The 19,376-nt window shown below is 32.8% G+C and overlaps 1 protein-coding gene across 4 annotated transcripts in view; it reads right to left on the reverse strand.

Moving 5' to 3' along the window:
- Cnksr2 (connector enhancer of kinase suppressor of Ras 2) overlaps positions 1-19,376 on the reverse strand; it is a 314,719-nt gene that overhangs the window by 115,594 nt on the left and 179,749 nt on the right. For 2 of the 4 annotated variants that reach the window (XM_004631400.2, XM_004631399.2), the window contains exons 9-10: positions 13,289-13,435; positions 2,932-3,065 (exon numbers count right to left, since the gene is read on the reverse strand). In XM_004631400.2, coding sequence (XP_004631457.1) covers positions 2,932-3,065; positions 13,289-13,435 — 281 coding nt within the window. The remainder of the gene's footprint in view (positions 1-2,931; positions 3,066-13,288; positions 13,436-19,376) is intronic. The other 2 variants (XM_023715390.1, XM_023715389.1) reach the window with 1 other exon arrangement.

Here is a 19,376-nt window from a genome sequence, read left to right on the forward strand (position 1 = left end):
CACCAGGGGGCAGGGCTGGCTGGCATGTGGTGCTGGGGGATTGAACCGCGGTCCCTGATGCTTTTGCTAAGCTTGTTCTAAGTAGGTGCTTTAGACCACCAAGCCATCTCTCCAGCCCTTTTTATATACATTTGCACATAACATAGTAAAGAAGACAAATTAGTAATTAAATTTTATATTTGCTCAAAAACCTGTAAGTGCTTTATTCCATCATAGAAAAAGACACTTGGTTAAATATAAAGTATGCAATATATTATGATAATGAACCTGTACATAGCCATAGGCATATAATAAAATTTCAATCAACTTTCACACAGTTAAACATACATTAATATTGTCTCTTATAGAGAAAAAGGTACTTTTGAAGACACTTTTTGTCTGAAATATGTATGTTCAGAAACTTAAACAAATGGAAAAAGTTCTTCTGAACTTTTCTGTTTGCTTTTGAGACAGGGCCTTGCTATGTAGTTCAGTCTGGCCTTGAACTCACTACACAACCCAGAATGCCCTTGAATTTATGGTAATCCTTGCCTCAGCCTCTTGAGTGCTGGGATGACAGGTATGTGCCACTACTCGTAGGTCAAAAAAATTCTACTGAACTTGACAATTAGTCTTAAAGTTTTAAATTTTTTTACAATGTGAAAGCTTTTATTAATAATCCAAATTAAACATTTATTTACATCTACAAAATATTAAAATGCTTATTCATAAAGTTTTATTTTAATGTGCAAAAGACATTCAGAAGAATTTAAATTAGGTCTGCTATATTCATCTTCAAAATAAGAAAATGCAAACATTTACCAAGGCTATATCTATAATTACAGCTGCAAAGTTTTATGACTATAAACAAAATACGTAGATAATTTATATAAGGTTGTGTTTAAAAGGGACTTACATGTATGGATTGTTTGAATTGCTATATCAAATAACCGATGAACTGAACGAAAACCTATTTAGAATATCCTCTACAGCTATATATTGACAGATAAAATTAATTAAACTGAGATGCCAAAGTCTATTTAACAATTTCACTGAAGAGGATAAAGTTTTAAGTAATCAGTATCAACAAGGACCCCTATGTGATGTTTCAATTTCTAACATTCTGCAGCATTTTTAAGTAGCATGCTTAAGCTTTTTACTGACCTCAGCATATCCCCTTAACAATATCTTCATCATGTTCAGAGGGCAGGACTGGCTTGCCTTATTCTCTTGTCCTTCTAAGGCAGTGATGGTGAACCTTTTAGACCTTTCAACAACAAACAGCCGGCTGTGGCATGCATACCACAGGTTGGCCACAACTGCTCTCAGGTGTATTGTAAGGACATTTTGTCCAGGACACATTTTCTCTGTAACAACTTCCCTACAGCCCCCTAAGGGGAGACAATACTTAAAAATTTCAGAAATTTGATAAAAAATAATTTTCTGATGTTTATTTGTACATGTCGCTTTCTAAAGAATAAAGTTTAACCATTTGCTCTGAAATGAAATTTTTTCCAATTAAAATGAAAACACACCAATAGGCATCTTATTCTTATTTTCAACACTTTTTCATTCAAGAATATCAGAAAGTCATATTTTGTCTTAAAATAATTAAAACGTAGCTTATTTTTAACATAGAATATTGGATGAATTTGTACTTCTGACTGTAAACTGAGCATAAGACCGCCAATTAGATATTAGATATATTATGAAATGCCAGCTTAGTGCCATGGACTATGCCCACAGCAACATTCAATTTTCATGAAAAGTGCTATATAAAGTTGAATGTTCCTATTACTATTTGATAACATGTCATTTGCAGGTATATCATACTGTGATGTAGGAGTGAAATCATATAATGCCAATATCACCATATTTAATAGAATAGATAATATTGAAACACTAGAAATGTTAAAAATAATAAAAATTAAACAAATGAAATTTTTATGTATTAAATACATTTATTATTAAATATGGATTGAAAATAAAATACTGCTTTTGAACACCAGTGAGTAAAAAAATCAATGTGTTCATGATTGGGATTTATTATTGCCTTTAACTTCTGGTCCTAGTCCATAATTTTTGTGTCCATAAGGCTAAATATCAGAATGCTGATGGAATGAATGTATTATGGCACAAAGCTGTATTCTTTCACTACTGCCAGGAATTTTTAATAAGAACTTGGAAATGAAATAGAGATTAAGCCACAAGAAATCTAGAAAACAGATTTTAACAGCAGTTCAATCTATTGTAAACTCTTATTTTGTGAGGAAAATATTAATGGACAAATGACATAAAAACTCTATAAACACAAGTATTTTGACTGGGGGATACTTTCTCTCTTCCTTCTCCCCATAAAAATGTCTTTCTCATCACCTAAACTTAAGAAAGCACACACGTTGTCTATATACCTCTTCTCGAAAAGCGTTAAGCGAAATGCTTCAATCTAACCTAAGATTTCCTTTTTTTTTTTCTGTAATTTTTTTGGGGAAGGGTCTACAGAGTGTTCAAGGTCTTACTACTAGATCAGACTGGTATTGATTCTCCACTTTACCGCCTCCCAAGTGCTGGGATTACAGGCGCAAGCCACCATGCATAGTCTCAATTGCCATCTCAGAGGGTCCTGGGGGGCAGGGCTGGTACAACAGGCCTGGGGATCGAACCCGCAGCCCCTGCACCTGCTTGTAGGTGCTTTAATCCACTAAGCTATTTGGCCAGCCCTGACCTGAAATTTCTTAGCCTTAGTAAATAATTCATAAAACATACTGTAGTTTTTATAATTGTTATTGGCCTAACTGCCTTGGTATAATGGGAATGATTTTTGAGACTGTGTTCAGAATGTTCAACTAAGAAAATATTCAAGGTGTCCCTCAAGAATTGACTTCAAATTATATATGCTATTGGGTTAGTCTTTAGGTAGTAGCTTCCTCGAACCATGTGACAGTTTCATACCTGGGAATATATGGTTCTGCAGGAGGAGGAGGAATGTAGAGATCTTGAAGGGCAGAGCTGTCTCTTTTGGTGGGTGTGCTGATGGTGCTGGAAGGCGTGGCAACGCTGCTTGTGGGACTTCTAGGTATAAGAGGCTGGTTAAAATGAAAAAGAAAATACATACGCACACAAACAACACAAAACAACAACAACAATGACACATAAGTTATCATTTTAAAATAATCTACTTCTCCAAAGTTTTTGAACTTTGCTGAAATCAAGAAGGATGTTATTCATCACATGGATACTTTGAATTTCCAAAAGCAAATTATATATAGTAAAAGTTACCACTGGATTCCAAACTCACCTTTTTCTATGGCGTAACCACCTAGAAATTATTTATAAAGTAAAAAGAAAAAACACCATGCAGTGTTTTTAATGGAAAGATTTCTATCACAGTCAGAAACTTAAATTGTCAGAATTCAACTTTTTGAAAGATAATAAAGAATAATTCAAATGAATTAGCTCACTTACAACCCAACTGATATGTGAGAAAACTATTTCAGATCTTCTTTCCAAAAGGACAAACCATATTCCTACTTATTAAAATGTCTGATTCTCAGGAAAGGTAACAAGAATGGAGTATGAAAGGCTAATATGAGAATCTTTTCTAGGAAAGATACTGTTTTGCCCATATGAACGCAGCTGGCTGTTTCCTCAAAGCCATCTTACGGTACATCTGTAGGAGTATGGTGGACAATGTGATAAGCATTTCACCTTTCAAATGCACACATTTAGGAATCATTTAAAAAATCTCTAGTTGTATATCTGTAGATTTCATTTTCATGCTAGGAAGACTGTATTTAGTGAACGAAGTAGGACATCAGGATGGCTTAAGAGCATTCCAATTCCAAGCTTCATAGCATTTGAAAATGATCTTGTAGTTCAAGAAATTACACTAAAGCCAAACTAAATTTCACAAACTTTTAATGCTTAACGTACGCATCTTACTGATTAGCTACGTACACAATTAACATATTAAAATAAGAATTTTACTGCAATCTTAAACAACGTAATGATCACAAAATGAACTATATCTTCACATGACAAAATGTGGTTGTTTTAGTCAGAATGAGAACACTTTTACCATGTCTAGTTAAAACCACAGCTCTATTACTTCAGTATACATTGTTGGACACTCAATGGCATTTTACAACTATTTTCTATTGTGACAATATATTGGTACATGTAAACAAAATTTGTTCAAAATGTCAAGCATAAATACAATGGAAAGTACAATGTATGTCCCTGAGATAGGCTACACGGTTCACAACTTTGACCTGCCTCGTTACACGGCTCACCTTCATAGGTTGAAATCACACATCCTGCCAAAAATGACAGCTAAGTTTTAATCTATGGAAATAGAAATAAAAGAGAAGGGAAAAGGAATGGTAATGTATTTGGGGCTCTACATTATTGTAACTTACATAATGTTAAAAATAGAAAATTTAAAGAAGGGAAAAAGTATTATATATGTATATACACCGGATAGCTGCAATAATTGTACTACTGATTCCTGCTGGTGTACTCAAAGCAGCAGTTAATGCTTAAAATTGTTTTCTGTCCTTTTTAATTTTTTATAATTTTTTCAACAATTTTGTATGCTTGTATCTGGCAATATGAACAACTAATCTGAAGACCACAATATACAATATAACAACCATTGTTGAATTCCTATCAGTTTGTTTAGGACAATTCTGCATCATTTCTTTTTTTTTTTTTTTTTACTATTTTTATTCTCTTTAAAAAACAGTAAATAGATTTGTTATTAGAAGAATTTTAAGATGTTATAAAGGTAGTTTAATGTTTAATAACATTGATTTTTATATTAGTGTTCAATTAAACTATGCCTATCCTTTAGAAAAAACTTGACAATGAGAAATTCTGAAATTATATAGGTATTCAGAGGAATCACTTTTACTGATGAACACCATGAAGCCAAAATTAATGTATTTTATTCCTCTACAACAGATGTTTGTAAGACAGATTCAGTGATTTTTTTTAAGTAGTCACTGTCATTTTACTATGTATAGCTGTCTTCCTGTCAGGATAAGTTGTCTTTAAATACAGATGACATAGAACAATGAGTCAAACCAAAATTTATCAGAATAAAAATATACTGAAGAAAAATTCATTATACAACAATTTTTAATAGTCTTAAATTGACATACTGTGAGAGAAAAACTCATATTTGGTATGCTTTTAAAATATTTCTTGTAATATCCTAATAGATCAACTTAAAACCAAATTCTAAAGCCAGAAGTTGTACAAATAATTTAACTTAATTTTTATTGTTTCCTGTCTATTTTTGTGTCACTATTTCTAGTTTGTGGAGTTTTCTTTTTTACTTTTATCAAAATCAAACTAAAGATTATTTTTCTTATTTCTTATCTTTTTCCCATATAAAAAGGAAAGAAGGAAAAAAAATGTAAGAATAGTTGCTATAAGTATGCTAAATATGATTTAAGTATGAGATTAGGACTAGGGGAATAGTTTTAGATTGCCTGAACTATTACCAGAATTGTCTGCCTCGAGTACTTGTACCTTTCTGTTTCTAGGAATTTTAGCTATTAGTCACGTGTTTTCCATCACATTGCTCTAACTCTGGCTCTCTATTTTTAGCAAGGAGTTGTTATCAATGTTATTAGTTAATGCACTAAGTTAAAGTGGCAAATTCAGTTAACACGCTAAATTCAAGTGGCAAACACATACACGGAAAAACTCTCCAAGTTTTAAAATAGGTGACTGCTTTGATTATATCAAGAAGGTCTGATAAATTGTACTGTCTGAAAAAAAGGTTGTTTTTACAGATTAAGAAGGAATTAGTCAATCTTATTGTTTAACTTAACTGGTTAATTATTTTATTCACTTGTAAATCATAGCAAGTATTTCAACTAATTTATCACGTGGAGATTGTGTGGCTCTTCATAATGCTTCCTACCAAGTCAAGCTCATGGTAAAGGTTCAGTACATTCAGTATATTTCAGTCTACTAATTATGATATAATGTCAAGCTAATTAAAAGCAGAAAATGAACAGTTTTTAAGTATTACATTTTAAAAACCAACCTAGATATGCTGAAATGGAAAAATGAAGTATGGTAAAATTGAAGCTTCAAGTAAAAATGAAAATAGATACTTAACAAAAGGAGGTCACAGTGAATAAAATTATCTCTTTATTTCTTAAACTTTGGACAAGAATTGAAGTAGTACAAAATCAAATGAATAAAAGAAGGCATTAAAGAACTTTGGAAAAACAAAATTTGACTAATGCACAGAAAAAAATGATGTGATTAGCTGTTGTTACCAGTGAGAAATTCTTAACAAGTGACATTAAAAATACACTTAACAATAGATATTTTGTGAAAATACACAGAAAATATTGAACTTAGTTTCTATCAACTCCAAAAGCTGACTTGATAGAAATTCGATTGGATTCAAATTTTAATAGGAATATTCATTAGTTAAAATTTTAAATGAGACTAATAATGCAAAAGGGTTTTCTTTATTCTAACAATATTTACTTTCAATCACTTGTTTCTAGTATAGCATAAGAAAAGCAGTTGATATTCTATCGTTAAAGATTTACAATTTAAAGAAAAAACTAGAAAGTAAGTTTTTTTTTACCAGTTTTATCTTGTCTTATGTCAGTTAAATTTATAAGGAAGGGAATTATGAACTATCAGCATTTATGGATAAAGGTTAAAGGTATTACTTTAGGATTACAGCGTATTGTTCAAGTAAGCATAAAGCTTTGGTATAACTTGATCCAGCATGGTATAAGTCAAGTATGACATAGATCTATTTCGAATCCCATATAAAATAAAGAAGTTCATTTTCTGGATGGTCTTAATTTTAACATTTATGATTTTCATTTCTAGATGGGCGTAAAACTCCTTCCACATATTCAATGAGACTTCAACAGGGAAGACACATTTAGATATATATTGTTACTACTGTAAAATAAGTCTGACAGATTTCTAGGGGCACTGGCATTTATCTCTATAAATATCCAATTTCTAAATAAAATTATCATACATTTAGTCAAGTATACATTTGTAACTGAAGGTCAATTATTGATATCTTATTACTGTTAGTAGGACTCAGAAATCTACATAAAATTTAGAAGGATTTTTTTTTTTGGCTGGCTCAGGCTGCCTTAAGGGCGGGTCTGCTAAGGCAGGTGGAGGTGGGGATCGAACTGTGGTATCCTGTGCCTGACTGCGTTTGCATTAGCAGGCGCTTAAAGAACTGACCTAACCAGCAGGTCTCCTGTATATAAAATTTAAACATACATTTTCATAGTGCCAGTTTAAACTACATAAATAAATTTATATCCTAAAATATGGCATATCACAAATCTTGTGAGTCATATTAACGTTAGCAAGAATATCCCACCTATCCAGTTTATTTATGTTTTAGGGGGGAACCAGGGATTGAACTCAGGCCCTTGCACTTGCCAGGCAAGCGCTTATTCCACTGAGCTATTTCCCCAGCCCCACTACCTATCCAGTTTAAACACCTTTGGAAAATTCTGATTGTTATAAAATAAAATTGTAGCTTTTTAAAAAGAAAATCTCACAGTTCAGCCCCTGACCCCATGACCATCAGTAAGGTAACTGACCACATTGGGAAGGTACTGATGTACCTCTGAAACCTCTATGCTCTTAAAGACTATGACCGAAGAATTTCTATGCTTAAGAGACTTCACTTGATGTTAAAGTTTTACTGGAATTATTTTATATTTTCACATCTCTTGGCAAGCATACCCTAATTTAGTTTTGTCCTGTGGTGAGTAAGTGACCGAGCTTTGACAGAAATATAAAAGTCTTCAATGAAACCATTTGACAAAGATAGCCAGCCCCAACGTTAAAGATCAAAGCACTGCATTATATAGTTAGTTCTAAAATTTACTAATGCCAAGATCATACAGAGAATGCTTTTCCCTTCTAGCGGGAAATATTGAAATGAGAATAATGATATCCAATATAAAACTTGGTCGTTTATATATTTCTTTTTGGAATAAGCACAAACTCAAACAGATTACAATACCCCAATATTCTAGCACAGAACATTCATACAAGTCCCTACTCAGATCAGACACATTGTTATTATAATTTCTAATGCTAGCATCAGAACACTGTTTTATGTTAACAGCTCTTTTTAAAAACCATGTAAACAAATACTTCAAAGAAAATGTGTTCTGGATTTTGGGAGGTAAGTTTGCACACAATCTTGTAAGTATCTTTACTAGGTAAGAAATATCAGGTCCAATTTGGAAAATTCCAGAACACATGTGTTCCTGGCCAGGCTTTTCTTAAGTAGGAAACTATTTGAAAAGAATTTTTATCAATACAAAAGGCTTTGGTATTCTTTTATAAGCGTATAACTTCCCTTTTCTGATCAAACTACAAAGAAAATAGATATTTTCCCCATCATGAATGTAGTCAGAAAACAAAATATGCCTAGGTTAAAAAATACAGACATATGAGCATAAATATGCATGTGCTTACACAATGTGTAACTAATAAGAACTTGAGAGCCATGCTGCAGAATGTCTTTTCCCACCAAGTCATCAACTTTTGCACATTGTATTGAGGCTAATATTAGTGTATTTAATATTGTGCTGTTCAATCTTATGGGCACAATTAAACTGCAATATAGAAACTGAACTTCTATTTTCAAATTATAGCGAATATAATTTTAGGATATTAACTAAAATGACTGAATTTTTTGCATTATGCATGAGTATTTGTAGCCAGTGTTAACAATTTCAAAGCATTTGGCTCAAAAGCACAAAGGTGACATAGATGCTTTAACTGATTGGCTAAACTAAGATTTGATGAGGCAATTGCTTGCGTCTATATCCTAATTTAAGCATGCGAAACACACTTTTTTTTTTACTATTTTCCAATAACTACAATTACATTTTTAGTTAACATTTTTCTTCACCTCTCATACTCAACATCAATTCATGTCATTTTAAAAACATGCTTCAAAAACAAAGCTTTCCGAAAGTACCAACGTTCTGTCCCTGCTACATTTTTCAGTCATGCTAACCAGTAACTTGGATACTAAAAATTGTATTTTATTGCTAGCTCCTTGTTTTGACTTCTACAGAATGATCCTAGACATCTGTGTCTGTATGTACTGAAAACCTAACATAATCAGAGTGCTCTTGGATGTACTGGATCATAAACAATATTGATTGTTCTTATCATTTTGTTTTTGTTTTTTTCTGCTCAAAATTGTTTAAAAAGCCTATAAATGTGGCATCAGGGTAATAATAGATAATAAAATTTAAATGGAAAAACACAAAATCATAGTTAGAAAATTAATATAAGAAATTTATAAATCAGAATATTTTAGGAATGTACTTCTAATTATACAGCTTAACATTATTTTATATAAAGTCCTCTTGAATAATATCTAAATCAGTTTGTTGAGTTCCAGTACTGACTTTAGTGATCATTTATGAGATGCTTTCCACACCCCAAAACCTTGGTCTTTAGATGATTTTTAAATATCACTGATTTTCAGAGATGATTTCAAGGAACTTGCTTTGTAGTATTTAGTGAATTCTTCCATAAATCTCTTATAAGAAGGCATTACCCATCCATACTTGTAACCTATGCATAATAATTTAAAACCATAAACATATGAAATTACACCTGGAGGTTTATTCTAGGATTTTTTTCAAGTGAATTGGAAGAACTTGCCCATGAGCAATCACCATGCTTACCCATATCCAGGAAATTAGGAGACAGGGTCACTAAGGAGAAGTTTTGCAAAGCAGCTCTCAGAAAGTAATGAGTCCCTGGTTTGCTTTCTTAGAATAAAAAATTCTATCTCAAACAAAGTATCTTAGCTATTTATAAAAGTGTACAAAAAACAATGAATGAAATCGTTCAGATATCATTAAACCCTCTTACAGCATTTGACTCAGGGATTAAGACCTTTAGTTCTATCACAAAATATTTGAGAAATTAGGAATTGATCAAAAGAACCACCAAATTTCATGAAATGCATTGATGAAATTGCTCTGTGAGCATGAAGTTGAATTGTATGCTTTTGTTTCTTTGTAATTATACCAGTGAATTTTAAAAGAAAATGTAAGTCAAAATTCATCATTGTTGTTAATTCAGATTAACAGCCTACTAATCTATATTAGAAGTCCCTATCCTTTTAAACATTTCAGAAGTAAAACTATTTTAATTAATACCTGGTATTATTTTACTTTAGCATAACTACGATTGTTTTATTTGTGTAGCTAGAACTCATTTTATTACTTTGGAAAAAATCATTATTCTTATGTGAGACAAAGTTTCATTTCAAAAATATGCATGTATTAGTGGCTACCTTCACGAAACACTAAGTATGCTATATTTTATCCAACAATATTGGTAGATGACTCCAAACCCGGTATGGTATTAGAAAAAGATAAATAGATATACTGAATAAAGTAAATGACAGATTCTTTTTGTAGAATCTAAATAATAGCTAATAGAAAAATGGTCTGCCCTCTGGGGAGAAAACATATACAATTCTTCCTGCTTGAATAATGAAGTCCTACAGTTAGTCACTATGTGTTACTGGGCATTTCACTTCCAGATTGTTTGAACACATACCAGAAAGAAGAACATAGTAAGAATAGTACTAGTATCTACACAGAGACTTGTGACTGCATTTAGTATTTATGTTTTACATCCAAGGTTATTTGTTAGATGCTAGAAAAAAGTGTGACCTCAGATAAAGTCATGAAAAATCCATAACTGCCTTTAAGAACTTCTTACCCCACCATTTCATTCACTTTTTTCTTTTGGAGGCATCCATTTTCAACCTCAGTATTCTGGTACTCTGAAGTTTTGTTCATCTTTTGTTATAACAAAATCTATACTATATTATAGAAAAGTTCTGACCTACAAATTCCATGATGTTTCTAGATGTCTTCATTTTAGGATGGGCAAAAGGTTTATGATTAAGAAAGACCTCTATAATGGTACAATTTCTAGTCTTCAAAATAGGCTGTAGGGACCTTTGGTGGTGGTGGTGGTGGTAGAACTTATTCTCTGCTCTCACTCCTAAGATTCTGTTTTAGCACCATAGTTAAGTATTTAATGGACATTAATATTATTCCTTATGTTCTGTAAAATATCAATGAGTTGCCAGGCATGGTGGGGCATACGTATAATCCCAGCATTCTGGAGAATGAGGCAAAAAGGTTGCAGTTTGAGCCCAGGTTGGACAAATTAATAAGTGAGAATTATCTCAAAATAAACAGAACACAAAAGGGTTATGGAAGTATCTTAGTGTAAAGACTCTGGGTTTATCCTCAGTATCACACGAGGGGATTTTATCCCTAATATCCCTAATATCACTGTTTATCATCTTTACATGGTTGATCTTGACCAATACATTTTAGGTAAATGAAATTCAACTCAAATAACAAATTTGTAAAAGTATTAGTACATATATAAGCATTATATAAATTTTGATTTTCTTTTTCAGATTATAGCACTATGAAAAAGTAAATTTACAAGTATGGCTGAATAAGTAATGAGGAATAAATTTAATTAGTGATTTGATATAGCATATTCCTTGGCATTTAGGAATGAACTTACAAATGGTAACTTAAAAAATTACTTAATTATAACTACATGACAAAGAATGATATGAGGTAATTTTAAAAACTAAAGTATTTGTTTCCTAGTCTTGAATACATAGAACAAAAGTACATATAACATAAACAATATAGGTTTTTCAATTATTTCAGATTTTACATAAGGAGATTCTTAATTGTATTGTTATTAACTCTACTTCAATTGGTGCTTGTGGAAAACAATCTGCTAGAGATATTCTCTCAGAGTACACAGATCAGCAAGAAAGTATGGTCTTTGTGATGTTCAAGTGCCTTTCTAAGGGGCTAGAGAAGAGTTGTTAATTGAATTACACATATATAGAACACTCAGTGGCCTGAAAGTATGTGCCTCTTTGTCAGGGCTCATATCCCTTCTGATTTTGACAAGGAAGACATGTAAATAGAAAATTCCAGAGTAGAACAAAAAGTACATTTATAATGCAGTAAGAAAACAAATTACATGACATGAAAGTCTGATCTGCAAATCTATGGGTGAATAAGGCAAATATTGACCCTTGAACTTCAATGACCATTAGCTATCTTTGATAACAAACATATAATGTAAGTGAGATGCATTTGAATGTATTAATACAGATTACACTTGTTCATTTGAAAAATAAGTCACATTAAAAATTTAAAGATCTTCATGCTGCTGGATTTTATATCTTGTAATATAATTTAAGTAAAATGGAAACTTTGAGGTCAATAAGTAGTTAAGTTTTAAACATGAAAAATCATCATAATCCATAAGGCCATTTATATGTAACAGAGAAATTACTTATTAGGAAAAGTTGTCCATGAACAATTAAAGACATTAATATAGAGCTTAGTAACAATTTACATATTAGTGACAACAAAGCACTTTTATATATACTACTTTTTGCTCTAAATGATGAGCAGTGTTCTAAATTTGATAGGCAATTTAAGTTTTTAAATTTTCACTTCTAAGGAAAGGTTATGGTTTCTTAGTCTAAAAATACATGTTTCGTGAAGGAAAAAATTACAATATCCTTGAAGATTATATCCTAAACAAAATGAAGATACATTACTTCTCCGCTTTTTTCCAGTCAGAATATTTTTAACATTCTAGATAACCCTTAATGAATATAATTTGTCATCATCCAAAATAATATCTTGATATTTCATGCTGAAGAAATATGCAAATATTTGAGAAAAACAATTTTTTTGCCACTCTACAGCATGGAAAGTAAAAAATGATCAGTTAGGGGACGTTACTGGATAGATTTTAATTCCTATTTTAAAATTTAATTTTCCAATGTTTATAAATTACTATCTTATAACCTGATTTAAATGAATTCTATGAACTATCATGTAGTTTCTTCCATATGTATATGTACTTATAATATTCAAAATTGTATACAAAATGAAACCTGTTACTTTCCTTTTCCTCCATATTTTAGATTGAAATGACTTTTAACTTTTTGTAATTATGCTTCACATGTTGTCAAATGAAGGCAGGTTTTAATGTTTGGGTTTTACTCTCAGATTCATCACAATTAAGTCTACTAGGATAAGCTGTGAAGAGATCATTTCACAAACAAATTTTCAAAAGCATACAAGATTAATCCATATGCTGCTGAGATGAGGCACAATAAAGAAGCATTACTGAGATAATCTATGGCTAAAATGATGGTGTATGACTTATGATTAAGCTTCATTACCTGCAGAGCAAGGGGCTTCCATCTCATATTTTTCAGTAAAGCTGGTGCTGAGGTAAGCATGCTCTGAGGTCGCTTTTTCAAAGTTAAGATAACACCACTCGGGTCCTCTCGTAGTGCATTCACCAAATTTTTCAACTGCCACCCCACCTGGTAACCAGCAAAATCATTACAATAAAATTGAGGTACAGTATTCAAAGATTTAATGTTTTCCCCATTTATAATAAGATTAGTAAAAAAATCACATAATTGGTGTATCATCCTATCAATTTCAGGAGATATATACTCAAGAAAGAAATTATCTTTGAACTGATTAACCATGTCATTGCATAAGAGTCCATGTAATCAGAGAGACAATATAATGGACATTTACCACGTTAAATCAGAGAATGAAATGATATCCTGCCACTGGAGTAATTTAGAATATAAAGAGGTTATATCACCACTGATGATGCTCGGCTGCCAGATCTAGGTCCAAGCTCTGTTCACAAGTACAATGGAAAAATCCTCATGCCAGGAAATAAAGATTTGGCAATATTCTGAGTCTATACACTACACCACATGCTTTCTCATCACTATCTTTGAGAGATACATGGTTACAAGTGGCTAAATTACACTCACATTGTACTACCAATTGCTGGTACTGACATACCAAAGGCAACACTCTGATGCAAGTATAAAAGGATCACTAAGATAAACCTTTTCCATGCTAGAAAGATAGAATAAAAAATGACAAGGTAATGCCATTGCAAGGCAACAGCTATTGAAAATATACTCCATCCCTTAAAACATATAATGTGATAAATTTGGTGAAGCCATTCTATTTGAATATTAGCTCAAAATATATTGTATAATTAATTTCTTGAGAAATGTTTTGAAATATGACTCAATGGTTACTCATGTTAAATTACTTCATCAATCATCCTTTAAAATTTTTGAACACGATATAATTTTTGTTAGTTTTCTTTTTAAGTGGACTAGTGATGCAGCATTAGGTAGATGAAATCCTACAACTCTGCTTTAAGGAAACACATTGATGTACCTATTATTCCAATGATTGTGTTTTAAAAAATACGCTTCACATTTAGAATGTAGAAGAACATTTTATCTCAACTCCAATAGACTATAATTTCCAGATTGTCTTAAACAAGTACAGCGGGTCAAAATTTATCCCAGACTGAAAACAGGACCTAGAAAGTAGTCTAAATAGTGACCTAGCTTATTCTGCAGAACAAAATGTTAAGAGAATGGATGCCTATTATATGCTGTTTGCCATGTTTTTGCCTGGAAAACACTACTCAAGATGGAGAGAATAAACTTCCTCCAAAAGAAGCTAAGACTCCTAGAGACTAACAAGAAGTAAGCTGGAATGCAGTTACTGTAGTACAACAGCATACATATTTGGGGACAATTAGTAAGCATTTTATAACCTCAAATATAGATGAAGTGTGTGATGATGAAGAGGAGTCAGGAGAAAAGAGCAGCAAGATTTTTGTGACGCTGCACATCTTGGAGATTTGGAATATGAATTAAAATCATCATTATAATACCTGGTTAATCTTAATAAGATGGTGCTAGTTTTTTAAAAAAGTAGTTAATAAGACCACCTATTGTAATGGAGCTGGTCAAATGTTCCCTATATAATGCAAGTGAATAATGTGTCCTAAATGTACATTCTATTAAATCTCATGTTCTTACAATCATTTCTTCAAGCTAAAAGCCAAAGTAAATGAAGTTCAAATCCAAGTGTTTATTTTGTATGATTAAAAAAATGAGAGCAAATTTTCAGTCAAGCAGAGGGAGTTTGTTGTTGCACTGGGCATGGTGGCGTACACCTCTAAACACACAACCATGGGAGGTTAAGCCAAGAGCATCAGAAGACCGAGCCAAGCATGGGCAGCTTAGGGACCCAACAAGACGGTGACTCAAGATAAACAATAAAAAAGGTTGGGAAGGTGCAAAGGCCTGGGGATCAATCCCTAGTCCTGCAAAATAAGTGTTGTTTATTCAGAGTTTATTAACAATTTAATGATGGCTATTTTATTACTTGATTGAAATAATTCTAACTATACTAAAGCAATGATGAAAGCATCAATAAACTTTTCCTGTTTTTCTTTCACTCTCTATATATACACACACATATCTCAGTACACACACACACACACACACACACACACACACACACACGCACACATACACACACACTGTAAAGCGATTCCAAAGTAAAAGCCATAGTTCTTCCAGCATATCTAGTCTCAACAGTAAATTGCACATCAATTTCTTTTCATTTTATTCTCTAATATATTGTTGTGACAGTAAAGGTTTTTAAGGTCTGAAGGTGTTTCCTATGAAATAGTGTAATTTGATTCATCTCGTTCTTTGGCACTTTTGACATCTTTTTGGAGTGATATTTTTAAAATAGGATTTTTTTCCCTGTGGTAAATATCTCTAACTCCAAAATTCTACTTCCTGTGCCATGAAGAAATATCTAGACAAACACAAAAATAATTGTGCAATGTATGTCACAGTTTTAAGACAACTAAAAGTTATACATTATGTAAATGTCCCCTAGTCAGGGATACAAAAATAACTGTATGGAACAAAGATCTCTCTCCCTCTCTCTCTCTCTCTCTGTCAAGAATTAAAATGTTGTATACCACCCATAATAATGCTTAGAATAGAGGACGACCCAGACTACAATATATATTATGTTCTTTCACTTTCATTTTCTGAACTACTGGCAATAAGCATGAGTTGCTTTTATAAACAAGAAAAACAAACTTCATGAGTGTAGTTTATGAATAATGATATTTCAATTAGAATATCATAAATGTTATGAATCAACTAGTCAGGCCCATGTGTAATAAATACGAATTTTCTGCAACAGATTTAGGAAGAAAGCCTGATCTAAAACACTAAAAGGTGGTTTTGAGAAAATTAATTATTCTCTGTACATGTATTATTTTTGGTGGTGCCAGGAATCAAACTCATGACCTTGTGCTCGTCAGGCAAGCACTTATTCCACTGAGCTATTTTCCCGGCCCCCTGTACATGTTTTAGATAGTTAGCTAAAAAGGAATTCAAACTTATTAATTGCGTGTTATCAATAAGTTTAGAACTACATTACCTTCTGACTTTCATTCAGTGAATGATTTCAATAGATACTTCATTTAAACAGTAACCCAGTTTCACTAAGAAATTACTAAATGGTAATAAAGCCTGCCAAGTAATTCACAACCTAGTAACATATGTAGGTTTTAGCTACCCCTGTCCTACTTGTGTTCTGTATATACATGAACAATAACAAGGCCTCATGGTTTTCTTATTTGAATAGTCCTTTGTTTCCTTGTCCTTTTTAAAACTTAATTTGGATCATTTCCAAATTATTGTCTATATTCTCTACTTAATGTAATTCTTAATAGTTGTTTTCATTTTATTGGCAAATAGCATGTAGTCTTCTAGAGCTCCAGGAAAAATGATTCCTGCTTCTGGTTCTGTGATACAATACCATAATTTCAGCCATACAATGATGTGTAATGAATTCTTAAAGTTAATTCATCACCCTTTGTCATTCGTACTCTTATAGATGAAAAGAGTGTGGGGGAACACGAGTAAGCGGTGATAAAATAAAAGGGCTATGTACTATGCTGCAACATCAAGAAGGCTGGAAGCCCCCATGCCAGGAGCTACATGGAATACTTCACACAAGTCAAAATATATCAAGTGTAAGTATGTAACAATCAGTTTTCAATATTAATTTTCATACTTTCTCATTTAAATTTCTGGGTTTAGTTTTAAAATATTAAGTATGATATACTTGAATTAGAAATTATGTAAAGTTTTGCAGTTAATACAAAAAATTATTGTAATCTTTCCATTATGTAGTAGGAGAGAGGAGGAGCTATTTTTTTCTATGTATGTATTTGGTACAGGATCTCACTACACAGCTCAGACTCGTAATGATCCTCCTATCTTCAGCCTCCCCAGCGTTGGGATTACAGGCATGCTCAAGCAGACCCAGACTTGGTTGCTGACTCAGACCACCCTGGGGGCAGGGCTGGTGTGGCATGCAGGACTGAAGATTGAACCCTGGTCCCTGAGCTTGCCAAAGTAGGCGCTTAGTCCACTGAGCTACCTTTCTGGCCCTGAGGACCTTTGAGGGAAAGTTGAAGGAGATATTGGGCTACTAACATAAGATTACAATTATCCTACTATGGGAAAGAACCAAATAAGACACAAAATTTATAGAGATATAATGTTATGAAGATATATGAAAATAAACATTTTAATCAAGATATCCAAAAAAATTGGATATTTGTCCAGGACAAATGGTTATATAACTTCCAAACTCAACAACATACTGCAACTCTAGCATACAGAGTGGGTAAGCACAAGCAAACAGATAGTAACAGATTAGCTTGAGTAAAAGAATGTGGTGCAGCTACATCCCTGCCTATGTGTCCTGTATGATCTCTTCTTCCTCATGAACAGTGAATGTAGATGTTTCCTCTAGCCCAATGATGATGAACCTTTCAGAGTTTTCAGTGAGAACAGCCTGCTGCAGCACACATTGCCATAGGCTCGCCACCACCACTCTAGGCTAAGTGTTAGCCACATTTGTCATATTTTATGTTGTCATTTTACAATGATCTTTTTTCTTTCAAGACTTCACAATTTCCCGCATATGATGACAAAATCAAACCATCTCTACTTCCTAGAAACAATTGCGGTCACATATTCCCAACTGTTTAGTTCACTGATGCTAACATAATGGTAATCAAGCATCAACAATTCACTATGCTGGACTACTTATATTAAAGTCAACCTACATTTTCATTGTTCGAATAATCAATGAGACAAATTATTAAACCAAATTTGCACTTGAAGAAAGTGCATCAGAAAGAGACTACTTTCCTGACTAAGCTCACAAAGACACTGTGTGGCAGTCACAATTTACCTGCAAATATCAATCCTACAGCATAGTATTCTCATTCACATATCCACTGGCAGCTCATATGAAAGAGACATTTCTCTGATACTGGCAATTAAACTCAGGGCTTGATGCATGCTAGATAAATGCCCTCTGATTGAAGGACATTTCAAGCCCTTTCCATTTTAAAATTTTGAAATGTCTCCATAAGTTGCTTAGCATAGCCTCCAATTGTGATCCTCCTGCCTCAGCTTCCCAAGAAACTGCAATTACAAGTGTGCACCACCCCGCTACACCTGGAATTAACCAGCATTTTAAAAATCAAACTCGTTATCTCCTTACTTTCATTCACAAGGAAAAAATTCCACATAGTCATCTTATGTTTGAAGTTTGGAGTCACTTACGACTGTTTCTTGCCTTTTAAGCCATGTATATGTCCTAAGGAATAAGTCTTACTAATTAACACTTCTTAGTTCTACCAGGGGTATCTAATTCCTAAACTTAGAATTTTAACGCAGCTTTCTGCTTCTGGTCTTCTGAAGTTACAAAATACTGCTATGTGCAAAAATTCTTCTTACTTTCAAAACCCTTAAATAACTTTCCAATAGAAAAAGGCAGTGACTAGCTATGTATAAAGCATTGAAGGTGTGTAATATGTTTCTAAGACTGGACACAAGAAATAAGTACGTATTTACCATTTGTCTTATCTGGTACCATGGTGAATGTCGCATGATCAGTGCCTCAGTTAGAAACATAGTGAGCAGGGGGAGAGATGAGCACGTGAATAAGCCTTTAGAAAACAATGACAGAAGTGCATCTATAGAGTGAATACAAGGTGCAATGGGGACCCCCAAAAGGTCAAGTAACCCATCCCATCCTTGAGGGTTCAGGAAGTTTTCCAACAAGTCTAAGATGAATTCCTTAGGATTTGGACCACTGAAGATGTGGAAGTGGAAGGGGAAAAGAAAGCTGTGAGACAAATAGCAGTATGAACAATTTTCAGTAGTTGTGCATGTGTGTAAGACAGGACAAAGGAATCAAGTAGGAGGAAGAAACAGAGGTCAGACAATTAAAAATTGCTTTTAAACTGGGTAAAAGTTATTTGTTGAATATAGGTTCCCTTCAAACACTGTGTTTGTCTCTGCTATTATCTCTCTCTCC

Source organism: Octodon degus, unplaced genomic scaffold (assembly GCF_000260255.1).
Source record: "Octodon degus isolate 3935 unplaced genomic scaffold, OctDeg1.0 scaffold00041, whole genome shotgun sequence".
Lineage (NCBI taxonomy): Eukaryota > Metazoa > Chordata > Mammalia > Rodentia > Octodontidae > Octodon > Octodon degus.